Source organism: Oryctolagus cuniculus, chromosome 16 (assembly GCF_051225735.1).
Source record: "Oryctolagus cuniculus isolate XC-2025 breed Fujian yellow rabbit chromosome 16, ASM5122573v1, whole genome shotgun sequence".
Classification (NCBI taxonomy): domain Eukaryota; kingdom Metazoa; phylum Chordata; class Mammalia; order Lagomorpha; family Leporidae; genus Oryctolagus; species Oryctolagus cuniculus.
Window position 1 is genome coordinate 84898888 of NC_142882.1, and position 26141 is coordinate 84925028.

The 26141-nt window shown below is 41.0% G+C and overlaps 1 protein-coding gene across 4 annotated transcripts in view; it reads left to right on the plus strand.

Moving 5' to 3' along the window:
- The window catches only part of ELAPOR2 (endosome-lysosome associated apoptosis and autophagy regulator family member 2), a 201163-nt gene that overhangs the window by 146105 nt on the left and 28917 nt on the right, over nucleotides 1-26141 (plus strand). For all 4 annotated transcript variants that reach the window (XM_002713858.6, XM_051853011.3, XM_089315883.1 and 1 more), the window contains 6 exons: nucleotides 372-509; nucleotides 2025-2288; nucleotides 3488-3661; nucleotides 6903-7092; nucleotides 8672-8768; nucleotides 9431-9532. In XM_002713858.6, coding sequence (XP_002713904.1) covers nucleotides 372-509; nucleotides 2025-2288; nucleotides 3488-3661; nucleotides 6903-7092; nucleotides 8672-8768; nucleotides 9431-9532 — 965 coding nt within the window. The remainder of the gene's footprint in view (nucleotides 1-371; nucleotides 510-2024; nucleotides 2289-3487; nucleotides 3662-6902; nucleotides 7093-8671; nucleotides 8769-9430; nucleotides 9533-26141) is intronic.

The window sequence follows — 26141 nt, forward strand, 5'->3', positions numbered from 1 at the left end:
TGACCTGCTGTATTACTGAGTACAGCAGGTACTTGTGCACTTGACATACTGTATTACTGAGTACAGCAGGTACTTGTGCACTTGACCTATTGTATTACTGAGTACAGCAGGTACTTGTGCACTTGACATACTGTATTACCGAGTACAGCAGGTACTTGTGCACTTGACCTATTGTATTACTGAGTACAGCAGGTACTTGTGCACTTGACATACTGTATTACTGAGTACAGCAGGTACTTGTGCACTTGACCTATTGTATTACTGAGTACAGCAGTTACTTGTGCACTTCTAAGTGTCAATATGTATTTGTAATGTAGACATAAGTATATTAATATTGAGCTTATTTGTATGTTTCTCTTCCTGTGTTTTAGGATATTAATAGGAAAAGTACCAATGTGGTGGAATCATGGGGTGGAACCAAAGAGAAACAAGCATACACCCACATCATCTTTAAGAATGCCACGTTTACGTTTACCTGGGCCTTCCAGAGAACCAATCAGGGTCAAGATGTAAGTTCCAGACACTTTTTCTTTAAACACGAAGATGATTCCCCCTTGTGGTGATGTTTGCAAAGTGATGGTTCTAATCTGGAGGAAAAGACAGAGTTTTCATTGATGTGAAATTCACCATCTGATTGAGATAAAATGGTACTTTTTAAATTTTGGGGTAGTAAGAGTATATGAAATGAAGCAATGCAGTGTATCTTTGAATTATTTTGAACTCCAAACAAACGAAATCCTCTGAGTCTTAAGAAAAAGAAAATCTAACACCATAGACCTAACAAATTACTTTTCAGGCTTTCTGAGGCTTTGATAGATTTGTTGACTTAATTCCTCTTCATCTGAATGGCGTGACATTTGTCTAGGAGCCACCAACCAGTCCTGTTTCATTTTTATCATTATAGTAATGTCTCCTTTACAGCCTGGAGAAGGTGTACATACATACCTTTTGGTTTTATAATGCAGAATAATTTGCCTCCTTTCATTTCTCTGTTAGAATAGAGCAAATCCTCTCCTAAGTAAATTTCATTGTATATTTTGATATTTTCAGGGATGTTATTTTTTGTTTTATTTTATAGTTTTACTATTTAGAATAGCATAATGAGGATTTTGATGGTTCCTTAACATACCTTCTTTATTTTTATGGATTTCCCTAGTCAAGACCTCTTGTTCAGAAGCGGCCCTAACACTGCAGTGGAGAATGTGGGGCACTTTCTTTCCTCTTCAGGAATTTAGTGGGAAGACCATTTCCCGGATTTTTCTTGAGTCTGGGTGTTTTTTACAGGTGTTGGTATTCCCACTGTGTGTGGCAGGAGTGTGCCACGAAATCCTCCTCTCCCCTTTGCCTTCCTTCTATCGTTGTCCCAGACAAGAAAGCATTGAGTAGCCTGGGTATCACTGCTCTGTACTGATGGAGTGATGTCCACGGCAGGATGAAAACCAGACCTTAATTCACCCAGTGTCAGAAGGAGGAATATAGAAGACCCAGCTTCTTAACTCCGGATTCCAGAACCTCTCGGTAGAATCCGACTGAATTGATGAGGGAAAGGCAGGCTCCATGGAGTGGCTGCCTGTGAATTACAGTTAGTGTTTGCATGGGGACCGCAGGTTTTCTAATCCCTATTCCCAGGCTTTTTCACTCTGCCATGCTGTCAATATTTTAATAATCATTCGATTTAGACTTTTATCGAATAAAGAATGGTGTGAAGTAAAATTGCCTCTCTTGAAATATGACAGTTCTTTCAGATATGAGGTCTGTAAATATGCCCAAGTTCATACCAATTATGACAGATCTTGTGGTAATTGTGGCAAAGCTCCAATAATTTCATAGAGTGGACGTTAACTTCTCGGGTCAAGATTTAAGGTCTTTTCATAAGAACCAAATAGGAGTGATATTAATCCATTGCCAGTGCCAGGCTATTAGGATGGAACACTCTGCTTGTTTTGGTGATATCCACATGAAACGTAATCTGTTGTACCACCAAGCTCCAAGGCAGAAGTCACTACTTTCTGCTCTCTTTTTAGAATAGACGGTTCATCAATGACATGGTGAAGATTTATTCTATCACAGCCACTAATGCAGTCGATGGGGTGGCGTCCTCATGCCGTGCCTGTGCCCTCGGTTCTGAACAATCGGGCTCATCGTGTGTCCCCTGCCCCCCAGGCCACTACATTGAAAAAGAAACCAACCAGTGCAAGGAGTGTCCACCTGACACCTACCTGTCCATACATCAGGTCTATGGCAAGGAGGCTTGTGTTCCATGTGGGCCTGGAAGTAAAAGCACTCAGGTGAGAGAGCATGCATTTTGAGAGAGAAACTCAAGTGTTCTGCTTAATACTTCATAGGAGCTATGAAGTTGCCATTGGTTCTGAAAAGACTTTTCATCCTGTCGCTCCCCCTCTTCGTGGAGGAACGACACAGGACCCTGCGCTGTTCTTTTGTCTGCTTGGCCCTCCCCGGGTTTGCTGCTGGTTCTTCCCGGGTTGGCTGCTGGTCCTTCCCGGGTTGGCTGCTGGTCCTTCCACCTCCGTGGAAGGGCGGTTCCCCCTGCCACATTCCCCACTTCCGCGGGGGAGTGGCACACCGCCGGCCGGCTCTCTCGGGGGCTGCACAGGTGTTCCCTCAGATGTTTCCCTTAGATGTTCCCCTTAGGTGTTCCCCTTAGATATTCCTGGTGCATGCCGTCTCTCTCCTCCTTTATAGTCCTCCTCCGCCAATCCTAACTCGGCTGCCCACACGCCGAGTACGCTGCTCTCCTCCAATCAGGAGCAAGTCCTACAGTTTATTGGCTGAACTGGAGGCAGCTGTGTAGAGGCTGTTTTCTTCTCTCCCAGCGCCATATTGTGGGAGAGCAGATGCATAGAATAAGTCTTAATTCCAGTAACAGTATAGTCCGAGTTGCTCCCCACACATCCCATTTTCCTGTTTTTTCTCCTCTTACATTTATTGAGCTTCTACTATGAGCACTTAATACTGATGTGCCATAAGTATACTAGGTACTGGGGATGTCAAATACTAAGAAAAACACTTAAATAAGAATGGTTTCCAGAAATATAAAAGCTGATTTGTCATGTGTTATTGACTGCAAATGAACTGCCACTACAGGCTAGCAACAGGAGTTTATAGGGACTGCAAATGTATCTTACATTTTAAAGGCAAAGATTGATGCTCTATTAGGAGTTAGGGAGAAAGTAGTTTTGCTATCTAGAACAGCGTAATGGGAATTTTGACTGTTTCTTAAAATACCTTCTGTAAGAAGCTAACTTAAGAATTACTTTACTCTGACTTTGAAAAAATCTGAGTCTTCTTTGCCTATAAAAATCTACTTAGAGTTTAGAAATTTTCCCTATTGGTATGGTTAAATATGTTGGAACCAAGATGAAATTACTGAAATGGTCTTCATGCCTAGAACTTTTTTGGAAACACATTTTTTTTAGCAGCAGCTAATACTTTTTATTTCTTTAAATCTCTTAATCTTTAATTGAAGGACCACTCCATTTGCTACAGTGACTGCTTTTTCTACCATGAAAAAGAAAACCAGAGTTTTCACTATGACTTTAGCAACCTCAGCAGTGTGGGCTCATTAATGAATGGCCCCAGCTTCACCTCCAAAGGAACGAAATACTTCCATTTCTTCAATATCAGCTTATGTGGGCATGAGGTGAGTTCTGGCTGCCAAGGTGAGATGCAGTTATATTTCAGAACTGATTGAGGTGGTATTTTCTGCATTGATGGAGCAATGAATTCTCCTTGGAAACTAAAAACCAATGTCAGGAACTGGCCTTTGAATACTCAAATCCTCTTGCACTTCTGAGCACGCTGGCAGCTTCATCTACCTGGGACAGCCTTGTCTGGTTCCCGGGACATCAAAGCACTTATCCACCCAGCTGAATCACTAGCTTGGAGCTATGGGGTGTGAGCGCTTTGAGCGTCCTTCACGTTTGTGTGAAAGTGAGTCACGTTTGTCAGTCTTTCCTCTGTTTTTTGAGGCAAGCAATTGTGGTTTAAGAAAGTTTTATTCTTGCTTATTGGAGAGAGAGAGAGAGAGAGAGAGAGAGAGAGAGAGAGAGGCAGATAGACAGTGTGTGTGTGTGTGTGTGTGTGTGTGTGTGTCTCCTAACCTGAGAACCTGAAATCCAAACTGCTCCAAAATCCAAAACTGTTTTTGGAGCATTTCTTGTTTTATATTTTCAGATTAAGGATGCATAACTTGTAAAGTCTGTGTATATTTCTAAAATCCAAAAGAATCCAAAATATGAAACACTTCTGTTCTCAAGCATTTCTGATAGGGTACATTCAGTTGGTATTTGTGTTGGGTACCTATGAGATCCATGAGTGGAGGTTTGTTGGGGAAATTGGCTCACATGATTATGGATAGAAGCCAGGACTCCTACAACAGACCCACTGCAAGCAGACTCTGGGATTCTGGTAGAGCTGAGCCCAAGTCTGAAAACCCAGCAAGGAGGAAAGCCAATCATGTCATTCTCAACCTAGGGCTGCAGGACTGAGAGCCTCGGGGGCTGCTGTCCTGTCTTCGAACCTGGGACCAGAGATCCCAGAGTTCTGACGTCCATGGCAGGTGGAGTAGTGTCCCAGCTCCAGGAGCAAGAAGTACTCCTTTCTCTGCCTCTTGTTCTATCCAGGACCCCAACAGAGGGGATGGTGCCCACCCACATTGAAGAAGGATCTTCCCTGCTTAGTTCCCAGCTCATACACCATTCTCCTCTGGAAACACCCTCACAGCTGTAGCGAGGAACAATCCCATTACAACTCTCTAGGCATCCTTTAATCCAATCAATTTGACACCTAAAACTAACCATCACATGTATGTTGTCATTCTGAAGGAAAAAAAAAAGACTTCCAAAAGGAAGCTTGTCTCAAATAAAAGGGAGGTTTGCAGGGACAGATGTTAGTTGATAGGAAGCATCTGCTTGTAAATAATGGGACTTCATTTTCTGTAGGAAGACTCAGAGCATTCACTGATACCAGTGATGGTCAGAGTTAGAGGACCACATATCCAATATCCTTTTGAACATGCAAGGTTGGAGTTGGAAACTATGGATACAGCATTAGCAAAGATAACAATATAATAAGGTGTTTCCTTCATGTCTCTTTTCATATGAGCCCCTAAGTCTTCAGCTATCTTCATTCTGAGAAGCTGTGCCAAACTTGCTCAAAGGAAATAGAGATCTGATCATCACAGAAGTTTTCAAATTAAAAAATTCTGTGAATTTCACGTGCTGCAGTACTTGTCCTGTTCTGACTTTACATGGGAGATCTAATACACTTGCTAGATTGGTTAGTCACTTAGTGCACTCAGTAAATAAATGTATGTTAAATACCTGGTATGTCCTGAGACTGTGTGAGGTACTAGATTAGATTAACTGCATTATCTTCACACATTGCAATCTTATCCTCATATTTCCAGCATCTCTTGTTCTGTCTGCCTTCTCTTTACTTCTATTATCTTTGTCATTCATTTTATTCTCATTCATATCCTGTTAGTCTGTTACTTCCTCTTTTTTTTCCTCAGTAATTTCTGTCTGCTCTTTTCCATTTTTTTTCTTGGATTCAACAATTTAATTTACGCTTAGTAAAAATACATCTGGTGAGAAGGCCTGGTGGAGAGAGAAAAATGTATAGGCTATGATTACAAGTGTGTTAACACAGAAAAGTTTTTATGCCCATCTGTTTAAACTTTATATCTACACCTAGTGAAATAATTTCCCTGTTTTCTTTCTGCATTTCTTTATAGAGTAGTGGAGCAAGAAATAGTTTATTTTGCACTGTGACTATATGTATACTAAACAGTTTTCTAGTTTTTTAAAAAAGATTTATTTATTTTAAAGGCTTTTTTACACACACACACACACATACACAAACATACACACATATACACACACATACATACATATACACACATACGCACACACATATATACACACACCTACACACACCTACACACATATATACACACATCTACACACATACGCACACACACACAAACACACACACACACATACAGATCCAGAGATCCTCCATCTGCTGATTCACTCTTCAAATGGCTGTGGTGGCCAGGAGCTTCTTTTGGGTTTCCCACATGGGTGCAGTAGTGCAACCACTTGGACCATCTTTTGCTGCTTTCCCAGGCCATTCACAGGGGACTGGATTGGAAGTGGAACAGTTGGGAGCTGAACCAGTGCCCATATGGGATGCCCTTGTCACATAAGGTGGCCTAACCCAGAATGCCACTATATTGGTCCCCAGTTTTCCAGTTTTTATAAACTATGCCTTCCAGCTAACTTCTAAATGATTAAAAACTAAACCCATATAATTCTCTTCAACTTATTATACAGTTGTACAGGTCCACATTGAGTCTAAAGAGAAAGCGAAACACGTATAGCGACCAACTGTTTAGAATTTGAGTGTTCTAGAATTTTGCTGCAATGTGCTTTAAGCTGTCCTCTTCATCCGCCACATTGCTTTCCTGCCACACATGGATCCACAGAGTACAAGGAAGAGAAAGTTTTTTTGTGCATTAAAATCTTCAAAAACAGTTCCCTGGTCTGTTTGCATGCATTTTTATCCTATGACTTGAATATTTTGTGGAAGACTTATATTTCCTTAAGTTAGATGACATTCATCCAGCACAAATGAAGCCTGTGTTGAGAGGAGCAATTGCAGCCTTAAATTACTGTATTTGTTACAATTGCAGTGGCTCTCAACACTGGCTGGACATTGAAATTGCCTTGAGAGCTTTAAAAAATGCTACCAGATCATTCAAGTCAGAATCTCCGTGTTGGGGAGAGAGCCCCTGTAATGTTGGAGTCACTAGCTAGCTGAAAATCAAGTTACAGACTGACCTTCAATAAACCCTCTCCTTTATGACTTTGTTTTCCCAGGGGAAGAAGATGGCTCTCTGTACTAACAATATAACAGACTTTACAGTAAAGGAAATGGTGGCGGGCTCAGACGATTACACAAATCTGGTAGGAGCGTTTGTGTGCCAGTCAACTATCATTCCTTCTGAAAGTAAGGGTTTCCGAGCAGCCTTATCGTCGCAATCCATTATTCTGGCAGATACATTTTTAGGTAAGCTTCCTTTGGTTCGTGCTATACATGCATGTATTTACTCTAACATGTTGGAACCAACAACTTGTCATTGCATTGCTGATTAAGGCCCACAGGTGATTCCAAGTCATCACTTTGTAAAAATGGCTAAAAACTCTCCACCAAAGAGGGTTTCTGTTGATCATTTTCAGTGAATACAACACTCTGAATTGGTGTTAACTCATATGTCATATGTCTTTTGTGAAGCTCTAAATTTTTTCATCAGATTCCTTAGGAATTTAAGAGGCAGAATACTTTTAAAAACCAAAACTAAAAACAAATCAATAATAGAAAGCAATATTATATACACCTGATTCACAGTGTATGCCACCAGATTTCATTATCTTTTCTTTCTTTAAGATTTATTTATTTATTTGAAAGTCAGAGTTACTCACAGAGAGAAGGAGAGGCAGAAAGAGAGGGAGAGGTCTTCCATCCAGTGGTTCACTCCCCAGTTGGCTGCAACGGCTGGAGCTGTACTGATTCGAAGTCAGGAACTTTTTCCAGGTCTCCCACAGTGGTACAGGGGCCCAAGGACATGGGCCATCCTCTACTGCTTTCCCAGGCCATAGCAGAGAGCTGGATCGGAAGTGGAGTTGCCAGAACTTGAACAGGCATCCATATGGGACGCTGGTACTGCAGGCAGCGGCTTTACCCACTATGCCACAACGCCAGCCCCTCATTATCTTTTCTTACTTCAGAACTAAGTTGGTAGCAAAGATGGGGCTGTCAGGTTTCATTCCCTGTGTGCCTGTTCCGTCTCAGTGATCCTGGAAGGTGTAAGGAGAGTACAGGTCTCTAACTAGTCAGTTTTAGGGACTGGGTTCATTAACACCTCTGTAATGGAGGTTAGGAATGTATGGCTTTAGCAAACCCCATCAGTGATTCTGATGTGTAGCCAGATTTGAGAATTGTCGCTATAGACTACAGAGGAAATTGACATCAACTTTCAGCACCAAGGACAGTTATTGGGCTTAGGGTCAGTATCAAAACTCTTACAAAGTTTGCTGTGTAACTTGCATTTTAGTTCTGCCATCATTTTCTCCTGAAGAGATAGGCAAAGTGCATTACTTTTCTGCTTATTATATTAAGAAAAATTTGGATTTATTTTCTATCAATTATTAGTGCTAAAAATTATTCTGTTGTCAGTTATGTTTGTATTTAATATGAATAAAAGTTTGTGTTAGCAAAGTAGTCCAACTCACTCAACAAAACTCAGTATGAGGTTGACAATTTTAATAGTAGATTTTTGAAATGTTAAAACCGGACTGCGCTTTATAGGTTATTGATGTTACTGCCTGCATTTTACATATCTAGAAAATAAGATCCAGGAAATTGAAATGACTTAAGTCAAATTACAAAGCTAAGGAATAGAATATTTTCTTTTCTATTCTGGAGACTTTGGGAAGTTTCTCAGTCTTATCCTGAATGCGTTAAATAATTGCAATGTTTCTGTTAAAAGGATATTCATCAGAATAAACCTGCTTACTATTCATGTACTCAAAGGCTAGGTAAATCTTATTTTCTCATATTGCTTAATAGTTTATTTTTCAATCTCTAGGAGTGACAGTTGAAACAACATTGCAAAATATTAATATAAGAGAAGATATGTTCCCGGCTTCACCAAGCCAAATTCCAGATGTGCATTTCTTTTATAAGTAAGTGAAGATGCTGCTTCCCTGTGTTTATCTAAAAAGCATATATACAATAAATATATAATTATATATTATATATACATGTTGTTTCTCCCTATCTCTATGTATAAAATTTCTCATTCTGGATAAGTTTCTAGTGGCAGGGAAGATGTATTATGTCAGCAGATATTTAGCATGGTAGCTTATTCCTAATGGCTAATCAGTAACTGATCATTAAGTGAAAAACTCAGTAAAAATAAACATGCAATATTTTGAAAACTTTGAATAATTTTCCTCAAATTACGATCTATATTCTTGTAAATGAGGCAATAAAGAGGCTCTGCTTCATTGTCTAGGCAATAATCATTTTTAAATTGCTCATCAAAATATCAGCTCAAGTAGATGTGACCTCTGCTCATGTGAAAACTTTTTATTGTAATTTTAAGTAAAATTATAATAGCTTTGCTAAGTAACTTGATAATAGTATATCATTTTACCAAGGAAAATAGTCAACTTTCCATAGGTAGTGAAAGTAAATGACCTGAATGTGTATTAAAATTTCAAATTAATGAATACATTTTCTTTCTCATTTGTTTATACAGCATGAGAGCAATTATACACATGACAGTTTTGACTTTTTAATCTGCATCATAACTTTCTTTAAAATATCATTTACTTTACAATAGATCTTCTACAACTACAACGTCTTGCATTAATGGCCGATCCACTGCTGTGAAAATGAGGTGTAATCCTACCAAACCTGGAGCAGGAGTGATCTCAGTCCCCAGGTATTCTTATTTATTTATGATTATTCCACATTTGTACTTATTATAGGAAGCACAACTTTCTAGAGTATAGCAATTTGAAAACACTCTCTGTGAGTATAAAGCAGAAAAACAACAGAGGAATCTGCAAGTTTTTCTTTTTTTTCCCTGGAAACCTTTTATTTACGGAATACAAACTTCATGCATTTCATAAATACAGCTTTAGGAACATAGTGATTCTTCCCATTGTACCTGCCCTCCCAACCTTCTTCCTCCTCCTCCTCCTATTTCCATTCTTATTTTTTACAAAGATCTATTTTCAATTAACTATATACATACGATTAACTCTGTACTAAGAGTTCAACAAATAAGATGAAAAAAATTGTGTCTCAGCAGTCAAGACAAGGGCTGTTCGAAGTCCCTGCATCTCAAAGTGTCAATTTCACTTCTATAGGTTATCTTTTAGGTGCTCTATTAGTTATCACATCAGGGAGAACATATGGTATTTGCTCTTTGGGACTGGCTTATTTCACTAAGTATGATGCTTTTCCAGTTTCATCCATTTTGTTGCAAATGACAGAATTTCATTTTTTTTTTACTGCTATGTAGTACTCCATGGTGTACATATCCCACAATTTCTTTATCCAGTCTTCAGTTGATGACCATTGGGTTGATTCCATCTTAGCTGTTGTAAACTGAGCTTCAATAAACATGGGGGTACAGATAACTCTTTCATATTCTGATTTCATTTCCCTTTGGTAAATTCCCAGGAGTGGGATGTCTGGGTCGTGTGGTAGGTCTATATTCAGATTTCTGAGGTATCTCCATACTGTCTTCCACAGTGGTTGTACCATTTAACATTCCCACCAACAATGGATTAGAGTACCGTTTCCCCCACATCTTTGCCAGGACTTGTTGTTTGTTGATTTCTGTATGAAAGTCATTCTAATGGAGTGAGGTGAAGCCTCATCAAGAATCTGCAAGTTTTTCTTATAGAGATGTGCTGAGCACCTGTTAAGAGGAATAAATCCGGCCAGCGCCATGGCTCACTAGGCCAGTCTTCCGCCTGCGGCGCCAGCACCCCAGGTTCTAGTCCCGGTTGGGGCGCTGGGTACTAGTCCAGGTTGCTCCTCTTCCAGTCCAGCTCTCTGCTGTGGCCCGGGAAGGCAGTGGAGGATGGCCCAGGTGCTTGGGCCAAAGCACCCGGCTCCTGGCTTTGGATCAGCGCAGCACCAGCTGTGGCGGCCATTAGGGGAGTGAACCAACGGAGGGAAGACCTTTCTCTCTGTCTCTCTCTCACTGTCTATAACTCTCTCTGTCTCTCTCTCTCTGTCTAACTCTGCCTGTCAAAAAAAGTAAAAAGGGCAAGGATTTATTCCTCTATCTCACTACAGTCATGGGTCAATGCGCAGTCTGTACAGTACATGCCTGTTCTTCCCAGCCTCCTTCATACTGTTGTCCTATTTACCTCTAATTAAAGCCTAATTTTCTTGAAGATTAATTAAGCCACATGTAATTAGCTATACTGTTCTATCCTTGTATCTGTTCTTTCTGTTTAGCCTCAATATCCTTGAGAGCTAGATTAGGATCTGCAATGAACCAGTTGGGTGACCTAGACTAAATAATTTAATCTGTGAGTCACAGTAAAGGGGTAGGGACCAGGGTAGATAACTTGTGTGATCTGTTTCCAGCTTGCCACATTTATGATTCACAGTGGCATAATCACCAAAGTAGGTCCGACCTACAGAATACGTAGTATAGTTCATTTAGCTGGTCGACATTGGGGCACCAGCTTACTACCTACAGTCTAGATATGGCTAATACATTTCACCTTGGGTGGAACTCATAGGAGAAAATAAGCCATTCCATAGACTCAGATGTGAGCTTTAATAAAGACTGCTTGGATCGCATTAATGAACTTTAAATGTCTCCTGATTTTTATTTTTCACAGTTATTCTTGCTTAATATGTTGATTATTTGTAAACATTTTAGGATCAAGGTACCTTGGAATATAGTTTGATTTGCAGGTTTTCTCCTCCATTAAACTAGTGAAAATGAAAATGTTTTACTTAATTTTGCTTTTGATGATTTCACAATAACCTTTTAGAGATTTGAGCCATCCTTTTCATGTCACATCTGCATTGGAAATCAGAGGTCTGAGCACTGTTTCACCTACTTGTGTATTAAAACAACTACTTAGAATATTTGGGACCTGCTTTGGGGTATTAAGGCACACTCATTGAACTCACTTCTTGCCCACTACACTTTTCTGGTTCTCAAAGATGTACTCATTAATTATTCTTTTCACTGTTTAAGGGGAAAGAAGAATGTGGTACGAGGAGTAGATAGTAACTGGTGATGGATATCAGTGCACGGAACAGAGGGGACCAATGCCTAAGGGCACTGTGCGGTGGAGGAGGCATCTGCTAGCCTCCAAGCCAGAGTCCAGGCAGCAAACCACTTGCTGTATGAAGAGGTGTGGTCAGAGATTCTGCCAGTATTCCAGCATCTTTCATCCTCCTTTGGTAGTTCAACATCTGACCTAGAATTCAGGTGCTTGTATTTACCATGGCCCTTCCGAGGTTCTTCCCTGGACCTGGTGAGTAAGCTCTCTGGGTCTAGCCTCTGCGTGTCCATCTCAGTGGCATCTGCACCTTCTACAGGTCTCCAGAGAAGCAAATGATGGCTCTGAAGAACAGGTTCCCTTTAGAAAAGGCCCCTCTCTGTTGAACCTCCCAAGGTGCATTCTGATGTCTTACTGTAATGAAGGAAGTAGTCTCACGGGGCTCAGTGGCGCATCTCCCAGCCAAGTTCTCCCCAGTAAGCACAGCACAAGACCATTTTCTCCTTTGGCCCCAGTGTGGTCTTTGCCGCCTATGGAACTGAGCTGTGCTCGTCAGGATTTCTCAGGCACCTTCGGCTTTTTTCTTCCTGAGCTAGATTCTGTGACTTTGGTCTGTATTTTAGTTTTCCAAACAACTCATCTGAAATAACAGTGATGGACAGGGTGGAGCCATTCACCTGTATTCTGGCAAAACTGTGTCTGTAATAACAATGCAGCATCCTCCAGTGTGGTCCAGTGCTCTAGGGAGTGGCTGGACCTCTCAGCCTCCATGTGTTGACTTTAGTTCTTACTTGAATCAATTTCCCATCAGGGCACAAGGGGGAGCTCAGGGATCAGAACACAGGAACAGCAGCTTGTCTTGAAACAATTAGATTTTTCTATTTTTTTTTTTTTAAACAGCTCTGGGGTTGAATAAAGATTCCCTCCTGACTGAAAAGGAATGTTAACAGAACCAGGTTTCTCAGGCTACTTTTGATTCACTTTGCATTTTGAGGGAGCTTTAAGGTTTCCAGGGAAAAGATGGGGATGCTAACCTGATACTTGGCCTTGAAAAGCTTCAATAAGAAGTTTTGGAGGGAGACCCTGGCGATGCAGAATGGATGCCACCCAGGATTATCCTTTTTTGACCAAGAATCTCAGCCAGCAAGGCAAAATTGACTTTATCAGTGTTGTTGGTTGGGTTCTGAATCCAGGTGGTCTAGAAAAATGTCATGAGATCCTTAGCCACTGAAGAATGGAAATGGCTTAACAGACAGTGAAGCAGGAAGAAAGGGGAGAGATGTATTCTGGGTATACCCCATGTAAAATTTAAATGGAGCAGCAAATTACCCGGGCTGCCTACTCATCTGCAGTTGGAAACCCCAACCTGTCTGTTTGGTCTGGCAAATGCATTTGGTTTCTAATTCCGCATGGTGTCTGGAGGGTGTGAGATACTGTAGATGAAAGCAGCGTGGTGTTTGTGGCAGATGAAATCTGACAGCTGGAGTGGACTTTTGAGATTTTTCTAGTGCAGTTTGCACCTTGGGCAGGGAATAAGCTGCTGACACAAGAGACTGCTAAATATCCCTAAATAGCTGCCCCTCCAGCCTCCGCCTGAGAGGCTTCCCAAAATACAGTCACAGTCCTGTGTGGTCAGAGGGACTGAAGGCTCCCCTTTCCATAGCAGTAACTTAGACCTAAGCATTTTGGCCAAAGAGCTCCTGCAGAAACTTGAGGAATTTTGGACTGTGAAAATCTTATTAAAACTTTATTAGATGGCTGGCGCCGCGGCTCACTAGGCTAATCCTCCGCCTTGCGGCGCCGGCACACCGGGTTCTAGTCCTGGTCGGGGCGCTGGATTCTGTCCCGGTTGCCCCTCTTCCAGGCCAGCTCTCTGCTGTGGCCAGGGAGTGCAGTGGTGGATGGCCCAAGTGCTTGGGCCCTGCACCCCATGGGAGACCAGGATAAGTACCTGGCTCCTGCCTTTGGATCAGCGCGGTGTGCCAGCTGCGGTGGCCATTGGAGGGTGAACCAACGGCAAAGGAAGACCTTTCTCTCTGTCTCTCTCTCTCTCACTGTCCACTCTGCCTGTCAAAAAAAAAAAAAACTTTATTAGAAAACAAGGAGAGAGAGAGAGCAAACGCAAGCCAGTTTTGCCCTGATAATAGTGATGTCACAGCTCCTACAGGTCCTTGAGCCACGCCTTGTGCTGTGCAGAGCAGGGATGGGGAGGTCCCAGGTGGTGCTCCAGGTACAGTGGTTCTCTAGCTTTGTCTCTTCTCTTCATGCCATTGTGCTTTCGTCTTGCAACTGCCTTCTCCCTCCTCCGTTCCTCACTGGCAGAGATTTGCAAAGAAGAGGCGGATATCACATTTGTGCTGGGGGATAGCTCAACTTATCTGCAAGTTAATGTTGCATTATTTTAAGTGAGTCATCTTTGCTGAAACAAGAGCTTTTCAAAAATTTTTATGTTATGAATTAGAGTAAAATCATCATCGCCTCCCACTACCTCTCCTCCAGTTTATTGCTATAATGTCACTGTTTGGGTAGTTTATTTTTTAAAAAGATTTATTTCTTTTATTTGAAAGTCAGAGTTAGAAAGGGAGGGAGAGGGAGGGAGAGGGAGGGAGGGAGGGAGGGAGAGAGGAGGAGAGGAGAGACAGACAGATCTTCCATCTGCTGGTTTACTCCCCAAATGGCTGCGAGAGCTGGGGCTGGGCCAGGCTGAAGCCAGGAGCCAGGAGCTTCTTCTGGGACTCCCATGTAAGTGCAGGGGCCCATGGACTTGGGCCATCTTCCACTGCTTTCTCAGGCACATTAGCAAGGAGCTGGATAGGAAATGGGGCAGCTGGACATGAACTGGCGTCCATATGGTTGCCAGCACTTCAGGCGGCTGAATTCACTACACCACAGCGCTGGTCCCTGTTGGAGTAGTTTATATGCAAGCCTCAAATTGTTTTGCTAAATCCTTCCTTTTTCAGTGTCTAGCCCATGGGGATAATTGAATATCGCAAAAGGGGTGCTTAGAGGTTCTGTCCTGAAGTGTTTGGGGTCCTAACACTGCGGGGCTCTGATTCAGCCTATGTCAGTCTTTGGATCCCTTCTACATTAGTGTAGAATTTTCTTTGGTCTTTAGGGAAACAAGTTCCTTGCTTTCTTCTGCCTCTGAACCATTTAGGGGCAAATAATATAGACCTATGTTTGCACAAGTTAAATTTTTTAAAAAAATTTTTTCATATTTATTTATTTTTTATTTTTAACTTTTATTTAATGAATATAAATTTCCAAAGTACAGCTTATGGATTACAATGGCTTCTCCCCCATAACGTCCCTCCCACCCGCAACCCTCCCCTTTCCCATTCCCTCTCCCCTTCCATTCACATCAAGATTCATTTTCGATTCTCTTTATATACAGAAGATCAGTTTAGCATACATTAAGTAAAGATTTCAACAGTTTGCTCCCACACAGAAACACAAAGTGAAAAATACTGTTTGAGTACTCGTTATAGCTTTAAATCTCAATGTACAGCACACTAAGGACAGAGATCCTACATGAGGAGTAAGTGCACAGTGACTCCTGTTGTTGACTTAACAAATTGACACTCTTGTTTATGGCATCAGTAATCACCCTAGGCTCTTGTCATGAGCTGCCAAGGCTATGGAAGCTCCCTGAGTTCACCGACTCTGATCATATTTAGGCAAGGCCATGGTCAAAGTGGAAGTTCTCTCCTCCCTTCAGAGAAAGGAACCTCCTTCTTTGATGACCCATTCTTTCCACTGGGATCTCACTCGGGGAGATATTTCATTTAGTTTTTTTTTTTTCCAGAGTGTCTTGGCTTTCCATGCCTGAAATACTCTCATGGGCTTTTCAGCCGGATCCGCATGCCTTAAGGGCTGATTCTGAGGCCAGAGTGCTGTTTAGGACATCTGCCATTCTATGGGTCTGCTGTGTATCTCACTTCCCATGTTAGATTGTTCTCTCCCTTTTTTATTCTATCAGCTAATATTTGCAGACACTAGTCTTGTTTATGTGATCCCTTTGGTTCTTAGTCCTATCATTATGATCAATTGTGAACAGAAATTGATCACTGGGACTAGTGAGATGGCATTGGTACATGCCACCTTGATGGGATTGAATTGGAATCCCCTGGTATGTTTCTAACTCTACGGTTTGAGGTAAGTCAGCTTGAGCATGTCCCGAATTGCACATCTCTTCCCTCTCTTATTCCCACTCTTATATTTTAATGGCGATCACTTTTCAGTTAAGTTTCAGCACTTAAGAAGAATTGTGTATTGATTACAGTATTCAACCAAAAGTATTAAGTAGAACAAACAAAAAAATACCAAGAGGGATAACATATTAAGTTGTTCATCAACAGTCAGGGTGAGGGCTTATCAAGTCACCGTTTCTCATAGTGTTCATTTCACTTTAACAGGTTTCCTTTTTGGTGCTCAGTTAGTTGTCACCTATCAGGGAGAACAAGTGGTATTTGTCCCTTTGGGATTGACTTATTTCACTCAGCATAATGTTTTCCAAATTCCTAAGAGGGATCACATTTCAGTTAAAATTTAAACACCTAAGAATAATTGTGTGTTAATTACAGAGTTCAACCAATGGTACTAGAACAAAAAAAAATACTAAAATGGATAAAGTATTACATTGTACATCAACCATCAGGACAAGAGCTGATCAAGTCACTGTTTCTCATAGTGTCCATTTCACTTCAAGTTTCACTACAAGTTTCCCCTTTGGTGCTCAGTTAGTTGTCGCCAATAAGGGAGAACATATGATATTTGCCCCTTTGGGACTGGCTTAATTCACTCAGCATGATGTTTTCCAGATTCCTCCATCTTGTTGCAAATGACCGGGTTTCATTGTTTTTGACTGCGGTATAGTATTCTATAGAGTACATATCCCATCATTTCTTTATCCAGTCTACTGTTGATGGGCATTTGGGTTGGTTCCAGGTCTTGGCTGTTGTGAATTGAGCTGTAATAAACATTAAGGTGCAGACAGCTTTTTTGTTTGCCAATTTAATTTCTTTGGGTAAATTCCAAGGAGTGGAATGGCTGGGTTGAATGGTAGGGTTATATTGAGGTTTCTGAGGAATCTCCAGACTGACTTCCATAGTGGCTTAATCAATTTGCATTCCCACCAACAGTGGGTTAGTGTCCCTTTTCCCCCACATCCTCTCCAGCATCTATTGTTGGTAGATTTCTGAATGTGAGCCATTCTAACCGGGGTGAGGTGAAACCTCATTGTGGTTTTGATTTGCATTTCCCTGATTGCTCATGATCTTGAACATTTTTTCATGTGTCTGTTGGCCATTTGGATTTCTTCTTTTGAAAAATGTCTGTTTAGGTCCTTGGCCCATCTCTTAAGTGGGTTGTTTGTTTTGATCTTGTGGAGTTTCTCGATTTCTTTGTAGATTCTGGTTATCCACCCTTTATCTGTTGCATAGTTTGCAAATATTTTTCCCATTCTGTCGGTTGCCTCTTCACTTTCCTGACTGTTTCTTTTGCAGTACAGAAATTTCTCAATTTGATGCAATCCCAATGTTAATTTTGGCTTTGACTGCCTGTGCTTCTGGGGTGTTTTCCAAGAAGTCATTGCCGGTACCTATATCTTGCAGGGTTTTTCCAATGCGCTCTAATAATTTGATGGTGTCAGGTCGTAGATTTAAGTCTATAATCCTTGTTGAGTGAATTTTTGTGTAAGGTGAAAGGTAGGGGTCTTGCTTCATGATTCTATACGTGGAAATCCAATTTGCCGGCACCATTTATTGAATAGACTGTCCTTACTCCAGGGATTGGTTTTGGATTCTTGATCAAATATGAGTTGGCTGTAGATGTTTGGATTGATTTCTGGTGTTTCTATTCTGTTCCATTGGTCTATCCATCTATTTCTGTACCAGTACCATGCTGTTTTGATTACAACTGCCCTGTAGTATGTCCTGAAATCTGGTATTGTGATGCCTCCGGCTTTGTTTTTGTTGTACAAGATTGCTTTAGCTGTTCGAGGTCTCCTCTGTCTCCATATGAATTTCAGCTTCATTTTTTCCAGATCTGAGAAGAAGGTCTTTGGTATCTTGATTGGTATTGCATTGAATGTATAAATTGCTTTTGGGAGAATGGACATTTTGATGATATTGATTCTTCCAATCCATGAGCATGGAAGATTTTTCCATTTCTTGGTATCCTCTTCTATTTCTTTCTTTAAGGTTTTGTAATATTCATTGTAGAGATCCTTAACGTCCTTGGTTAAGTTTATTCCAAGGAATTTGATTGTTTTTGTAGCTATTGTGAATGGGATTGATCTTAGAAGTTCTTCCTCAGCTGTGGCATTGCCTGTGTATACAAAGGCTGTTGATTTTTATGCATTGATTTTATACCCTGCTACTTTGCCAAACTCTTCTATGAGTTCCAATAGTCTCTTAGTAGAGTTCTTTGGGTTCCCTAAGTAAAGAATCATATCATCTGCAAAGAGGGATAGTTTGAGTTCTTCCTTCCCGATTTGTATCCCTTTACTTTCTTTTTCTTGCCTAATAGCTCTGGCTAGAACTTCCAGAACTATATTGAATAGCAGTGGTGAGAGTGGGCATCCCTGTCTGGTGCCAGATCTCAGTGGAAATGCTTCCAACTTTTCCCCATTCAATAGGATGTTGGCCATGGGTTTTTCATAGATTGCTTTGATTGTATTGAGGAATGTTCCTTCCAAACCCAGTTTGCTTAGAGTTTTCATCATGAAAGGGTGTTGTATTTTATCAAATGATTTCTCTGCATCTATTGAGATAATCATATGGTTTTTCTCCTGCAGTTTGTTAATGTGGTGTATCACATTGATTGATTTGTGAACACTGAACCATGCCTGCATACCAGGGATAAATCCCACTTGGTCCAGGGGGATGATCTTTCTGATGTGTTGTTGCATTCTATTGGCGAGAATTTTATGGAGGATTTTTGCATCTATGTTCATCAGGGATATTGGTCTGTAATTTTCTTTCAATGCTGCATCTTTCTCTGGCTTAGGGATTAAGGTGATGCTGGCATCATAGAAAGAATTTGGGAGGATTCCATCTTTTTCGATTGCTCTGAATAGTTTGAGAAGAATTGGAGTTAGTTCTTCTTTAAATGTCTGGTAGAATTCAGCAGTGAATCCATCTGGTCCTGGGCTTTTCTTTGTTGGGAGGGCCTTTATTACTGATTCAATTTCTGTCTCAGTTATGAGTCTGTTTAGGTTTTCTATGTCTTCCTGGTTCAATTTAGGTAGGTTGCATGTGTCCAGGAATCTATCCATTTCTGATAGGTTTCCCTGTTTGCTGGCATACAACTCTTTCTAGTAATTTCTGATGATTCTTTTTATGTCTGTGGTGTCTGTTTGTTACGTTTCCTTTTTCATCTTTGATTTTATTGATTTGGGTCTTTTCTCTTCTTTTTTTAGTTAGTTGGGCCAATGGGGTGTCAATTTTGTTTATTTTTTCAAAAAACCAGCTCCTCGTTTGGCTGATTTTTTGTAACTTTTTTTTTTTAATTCAGTTCTGTTGATTTCTTCTCTGATTTTAATTATTTCTCTTCTCGTACTAGATTTGGGTCTGGTTTGCTGCAGATTTTCTAGATCATGAGATACATTGAAAGCTCTTTTATTTGGTGCCTTTCCAATTTCTTGATGTAGGCACCTATTGATATAAACTTTCCTCTTAACACTACTTTTGCTGTATCCCATAAGTTTTGATATGTTGTGGTGTTATCCTCATTTACTTCCAGAAAATTTTTGATTTCTCTTTTAATTTCTTCTATGACCCACTGTTCATGCAGGAGCATGTTGTTCAATCTCCATGTGTTTGCGTATGCTCTAGGGATTCCTGAGTTGCTAATTTCCAACTTCATTCCTTTATGGTCTGAGAAGCTGCATGGTATGATTCTAATTCTTTTGAATTTGCTTAGACTTGCTTTATGGTCTAGTATGTGGTCAATCCTAGAGAAGGTTCCATGTACTGCTGAGAAAAATGTAAAATCTTTAGCTGTAGGATTGAAAGTTCTGTAGATATCTGTTAGATCCATTTGGGCTATCGTGTTGTTTAAATCTACTCTCTCCTTATTGACCTTCTGTCCTGTTGATTTGTCTATTTCTGAGAGTGGAGTATTGAAGTCCCCCAGTACTATTGTATTGGGGTCTAAGTCTCCCTTTAAGTCCCTTAACAAATCTTTTAAATAAACCAGTGCCCTGTAATTAGGTGCATATACATTGATAATTGTTATATCTTCCTGTTGAATTGATCCCTTAATCATTATATAGTGTCCCTCTTTGTCTCTCTTAACAGTTTTTGTGGTAAAGTTTATGTTGTCCGATATTAAGATGGCTACGCCCACTCTTTTTTCATTTCTGTTGGCATGGTATATCTTTTTCCAGCCTTTCACTTCAGTCTGTATGCATCTTTGTTGGAAAGATGTGTTTCTTGTAAGCAGCAAATAGATGGGTTTTGTTCCTTAAGCCAGTCAGGCAATAGGTGTCTTTTAACTGGATAGTTCAGGCCATTAATATTCAATGTGACTAATGATAAGTGGTAACTTTGCCCTGCCATTTGCCAAAGATATGTTCTAATATATGCTTTGAATTCCCTGTGATCTTTTGCTGTGAGGTTTCCTTCCTTTACCTTCTTTCATATTGATGACCGTGTTTCTGTGTTTCTGTGTGCAACACATCTTTAAGCATCTTTTGCAGGGCTGGACAAGTGGCGACAAATTCTTTCAATTTCTCTTTGCTGTGAAAGGTCTTTATTTCACCTTCATTCACAAATGAGAGCTTTGGAGGATATAATATTCTGAGCTGGCAGTTTTTCTCTTAGTACCTGGGCTATATCTTGCCATTCCCTCCTAGCTTGTAGGGTTTCTGATGAGAAGTCTGCTGTGAGTCTGATTGGAGATCCTCTGAGAGTAATCTGATGTTTCTCTCTTGCACATTTTAGGATCTTTTCTTTATGTTTCACTGTGGTGAGTTTGATTACAACGTGTCGTGGTGAGGATCTCTTTTGGTCGTGTTTATTAGGGGTTCTATGAGCTTCTTGTACTAGGATTTCTCTGTCCTTCTCCAAACCTGGGAAATTTTCTGCTAATATCTCACTAAAAAGGCCTTCTAATTCTTTCTCCCTCTCCATGCCTTCAGGAACTCCTAGAACCCGAATGTTGGTTTTTTTAATAGTATCCTGAAGATTCCCGACAATATGTTTTAGATTTTGGACAGTGAGAGAGAGAGAGAAAGGTCTTCCTTTTACCATTGGTTCACCCTCCAATGGCCACTGTGGCCAGCACACCACACTGATCGAAGTCAGGAGCCAGGTGCTTCTCCTGGTCTCCCATGGGGTACAGGGCCCAAGGACTTGGGCCATCCTCCACTGCACTCCCGGTGCTGCATCAGAGAGCTGGGCAGGAAGAGGAGCAACAGGGACAGAATCCGGGACCCCGACTGGGACTAGAACCTGGTGTGCCGGCACTGCAGGCGGAGGATTAGCCTATTGAGCCATGGCGCCGGCCGCTCAAGTTAAATTTCAAAAGGCAATAGAACTCGAAAGATTTAACCGAACTACATTCTTAAAACATTAAAAGCCAAGCAGACATATTAAAGTATTAAGAACGTAGATGAAACCTCTAGAACAGAATTCAAACATCAAGAAGTCATCTTAAGGCATGACATTACAGCATCACAAAGCATTTATCCAGGTTTAGAGTCAGTTTTAAAAGAGGAGGATAGGGGCCGGCACTATGGTGTAGCAGGTAAAGCTGCTGCCTGCAGTGCTGGCATCCCATATGGGTACTGGTTCGAGCCCTGGCTGCTCCACTTCTTATCCAGTTCTCTGCTATGACCTGAGAAAGCAGTACAAGATGGCCCAAGTCCTTGGGCCCCTGCACCTGCGTGGGAGACCTGGAGGAAGCTCCTGGCTCCTGGCTTCAGATTGGCACAGCTCCAGCCGTTGCGGCCAACTGGGGAGTGAACCAGTGGATGGAAGACCTCTCTCTCTTTCTGCCTTTCCTTCTATCTCTGTTTAACTCTTAACTTTCAAATAAATAATAAAAAAGGAGGATAAAACTTGTTTTTTTTTTTGTTTTCTCACTAAAGAAAATATAGACTCTGTAGATCAAAGAAATGAGGGAGGAGGGTGTGTCAGTTAATTTACTTGGCCCTTGGCTCCTTCAGGTGCAATTAAGCCAGGATACAATTTTTAGAAAGGGAGATTTTTATGGGAACTTGGAGATTTAAAACATCTTCTGTTCAAACTTGGTATGCTACAGTCTTACTGTTTGTGTTCATCTAAAATTCATAAGCAGACACCAGGGCCAATGTCGGCACTAAGGTGAGAATGCTAGAAAGTGGAGTCTTTGGGTGGTGGTTAAGAATGATGGCTGTGCTCACGTGCTTGGGATTGTGTGCATATGCAAGAGACCCCAGAGAGATGTAGGTAGCCTCTTTCTCCATGAGAGGAATACAGGGAAAATGAGAGCAAGCCCTCACAAGCCAAACCTGCTGACACATTGAACTTGAACTTCATAACCTCTGGAAAGCATTTCTGTTGTTGATAAGCTATCCAGTTCTGTGTATTTTGCTGTGATAGCCAAAACCTACTAAGACACAATCATAAGGAGTTGATACTCTCTAGCCTCAAGGCAAACAAAATTGGAGCAAGATGCAGCAGTGTTTCCTGGATCCCACAGGCAAGGGCTTTCTGCCAGTGATGAGGAACCCGCGGCTGACAGAGGCTAGGTTTCCCGAGATGTCGAAGTGGAAGGGAATCACTAGCTGAAGATAGCATCGCCCATAGCAGAGCTTGCCAGTCTTATGCCCTGCCATGGGAGAACCCCAGGAAGCCCACACAAGCCTCATGTGGCCTGGCGCTCTATCCCCATCTTCTGAGATGAACTCTAGAAGGCTCAGAAATGCACTGACAATCTAGACAAGTGTACTTTAACTCTGAAATTTGCATGAAGGTTTGGCAAAACAAGTAATTAATAATAGGTTGAGTATTAGATCATGATAGTTGATCAGAAAATATTCTTTTCTATGAGCTCATAACATGAGCCAAAGAGATTTTGCTTTAGGAAAGATGATTTACTCAAAAGATGGCACGAGCAGCTAGCTCACTGCTCAGTCCGTGAATGCCCCAGGAGATCTCATTGCTCAGTCTACGAATGCCCCCGGGAGATGTATCCCATTTTAGATTCCTTCCTAAAAGGAAATTCACTTGTGAATTTCACACATGTGTAATTATTAGTGCCAGTGCCATCCCAGCTCAGAAGGCAGTAACAGAAGCAAGGCAAGGAAGGTGGCAAGTCTGTTCCTTGTTTATCCGTAACACCAAATTGAGGTCTGACTGGTTGTCCGTTGAATCAGTGTTTTCTCTACCTCAGACTCACAGCAAATCTAATAATATGAGGACCCCCGCCTTGCATATCCCAGCTCTCTGCGACTGTGTCTCTTTAGACATTTGCTCACTGGTTTCTATGGTGATCACAGAGCCCAAAAATGGTAAAGGAAGCAACTAGGGTTTTCTCTTCATTTCAGCTTTAGCAAGCTAGAGGGAGGCAGGAGGAGATGGTGGAGGCATAGGTATTGAACGAAAAAGGTATTTCATACATTTGGCAGTAAACAATTTGCTGATTTTACTGTTTGCTTTTATGTTCTTCTCTTGGTAGGAGAATTTTTTTCTTCTACTTTGATTTCACAAATGAGCGCTATTGAAATTGTTATTACTTCTTAGATCCTTGTCATGCCACAGAGGAGGCCCAATTCAAACTGAAACTTAAGCTCATCACAAAGCATCAAACTTGATGTTCCACATGTTAACTGATTCATTGGGTTAAAAAAATGAAAGAATTGAGTCTAAAATGCTTTCAGCCTGAGTATCTTTAAAAAGTGAAGTCTACCAGCTGGCGCCGTGGCTCACCAGGCTAATCCTCCTCCTGCCGCACTGGCACCCCGGATTCTAATCCTGGTTGGGGCACCGGTTCTGTCCCAGTTGCTCATCTTCCAGGCCAGCTCTCTGCTGTGGCCCAGGAAGGCAGTGGAGGATGGCCCAAGTGCTTGGGCCCTGCACCTGCATGGGAGACCAGGAAAAGAACCTGGCTACTGGCTTCGGATTGGTGCAGCACGCCAGCCCTGGAGGCTATTTGGGGGGTGAACCAATGGAAGGAAGACCTTTCTCTCTGTCTCTCTCTCTCACTGTCTAACTCTGCCTGTCAAAAAAAAAAAAAAAAGTGAAGTCTACCAAGCAAAGGCACTGAATCATTGTGATGTTTTGACACCTAAGGGCAGCTTAATAGATTATATCACTGTCTTGATTTTTTTGTTATTGTGGTTTCTGTAGTTCTATCCATTCTTTCAAAAGTGATATGCATTATTAATAGTATTTTATGTTTTTATAGTACTTTAAATTCTCAGTGTGTTCTCTTGTATTATCTGTTATCACCAATCTATGAGAGAATATAGCAGGCATTCAGTTTTGACGAATTACAGAAGTGAGGCAATGGAGAGATGAGAAGGAAGAGTCTAGTCATTTGTGGAAAAGCCCACAATCATGTGAAAGTTGATTTAGAATTGTAACCAAAGTTTTCAGAACTTTTTACAAAGCTGATTGATAGTCTCCTTTTTCATCTTTTTTCCTTTTTCTTAATATAAAGATAACAGATTTCTTGTATTTCATAGGTATAGTTCTTTTTTCCCCAGAAACCTTTTATTTAAGGTATACAAACTTCATGCATTTCATAAATACAACTTTAGGAACATAGTTATTCTTCCCAGCATACCTGCCCTCCTACCTGACCTCCCACCCTTCTTCCTTCTCCCTCTCCTATTTTTATTCTTATTTTTTGCTAAAATCTATTTTCAATTAACTTTATACAAAGAAGATTAACTCTATACTAAGAGTTCAACAAATAGTATGAAAAAAACCTGTTCCTCAACAATTTTTTGATTTCTGTTTTGATGTCTTCTATAACCCACTGTTCATTCAGGAGCATGTTGTTCAGTTTCCAAGTGTTTGCATATGTTCTAGATATTCTTGACTTGTTGATTTATAGTTTCATTCTATTGTGGTCAGAGAAGATGCATGGTATGATTTCGATTTTTTTTTTTTTAGTTGACTGAGACTTGCTTTATGGCCTAGCCTGTGGTATATTCTAGTGAAAGTTCCATGCACTGGTGAGAATGTATATTCTCAACTGTAGGATGAAAAGTTCTATAGATATCCATTAGGTCCATTTGGTCTGTAATGTTGATTAATTGTTGTTTACTTGCTGATTTTCTGTATGGTTGATCTGTCCATTGCTGAAAGTGGGGTATTGAAGTCTCCCATTACTATTGTATGGGAATCTATGTCTCCCTTTAGATCCATTAACATTTCTTTTAAAAAGCTGGTGCCCTGTAATTAGGTGCACATACATTTATTATAGGCATATCTTCCTGTTAAATTGATCCTTTAATCATTACATAGTGCCCTTCTTTGTCTCTTATGTTTTTGTGTGAAAGTCTATTTTGTCTGATACTAGGATGGCTACCCCATATCTATTTTGGTTTCTGTTAGCATGGAATATCTTTTTCTATCCTTTCACTTTCAGTGTATGTGTATCTTTGTTGGTAACATGTTTCTTGTAGGCAACAGGTAGATGGTTTTTGTTTTTTAATCCATTCAGCCAGTCTGTATCTTTTAACTAGATAGTTGAGGCCATTTACATTCAAGGTGACTCTTGATAAGGAACAACTTGGCCCTGTCATTTTGCTATAAATATTCCTATTTTTTACTTTGGATTTCCTTTATACCTTTACTGGGCAATTTTCTGCCTTTACCTTCTTTCATAGTGATGACCATGTTTCCTTGTTTCTGTGTGTAGCACATCCTTAAGTATCTTTTCTAAGGCTGGTTGAGTGTTGACAAATTCTTTCAATTTCTGTTTGTTTGTTTGTTTGTTTTTCTTTCCAAAGTCCCCCTTCAGGGAGTAAGCGAAGGTCCTGTGTTGCCTTTTTTTTTTTTTTTAACAGGCAGAGTGGACAGTGAGAGAGACAGAGAGAAAGGTCTTCCTTTTACCATTGGTTCACCCTCCAATGGCCACCGCAGCCGGCACACCACGCTGATCCAAAGGCAGGAGCCAGGTGCTTCTCCTGGTCTCCCATGGGGTGCAGGGCCCAAGCACTTGGGCCATCCTCCACTGCACTCCCTGGCCACAGCAGAGAGCTGGCCTGGAAGAGGGGCAACCGGGACAGAATCCGGTGCCCCGACCGGGACTAGAACCCGGTGTGCCAGCACTGCAAGGCGGAGGATTAGC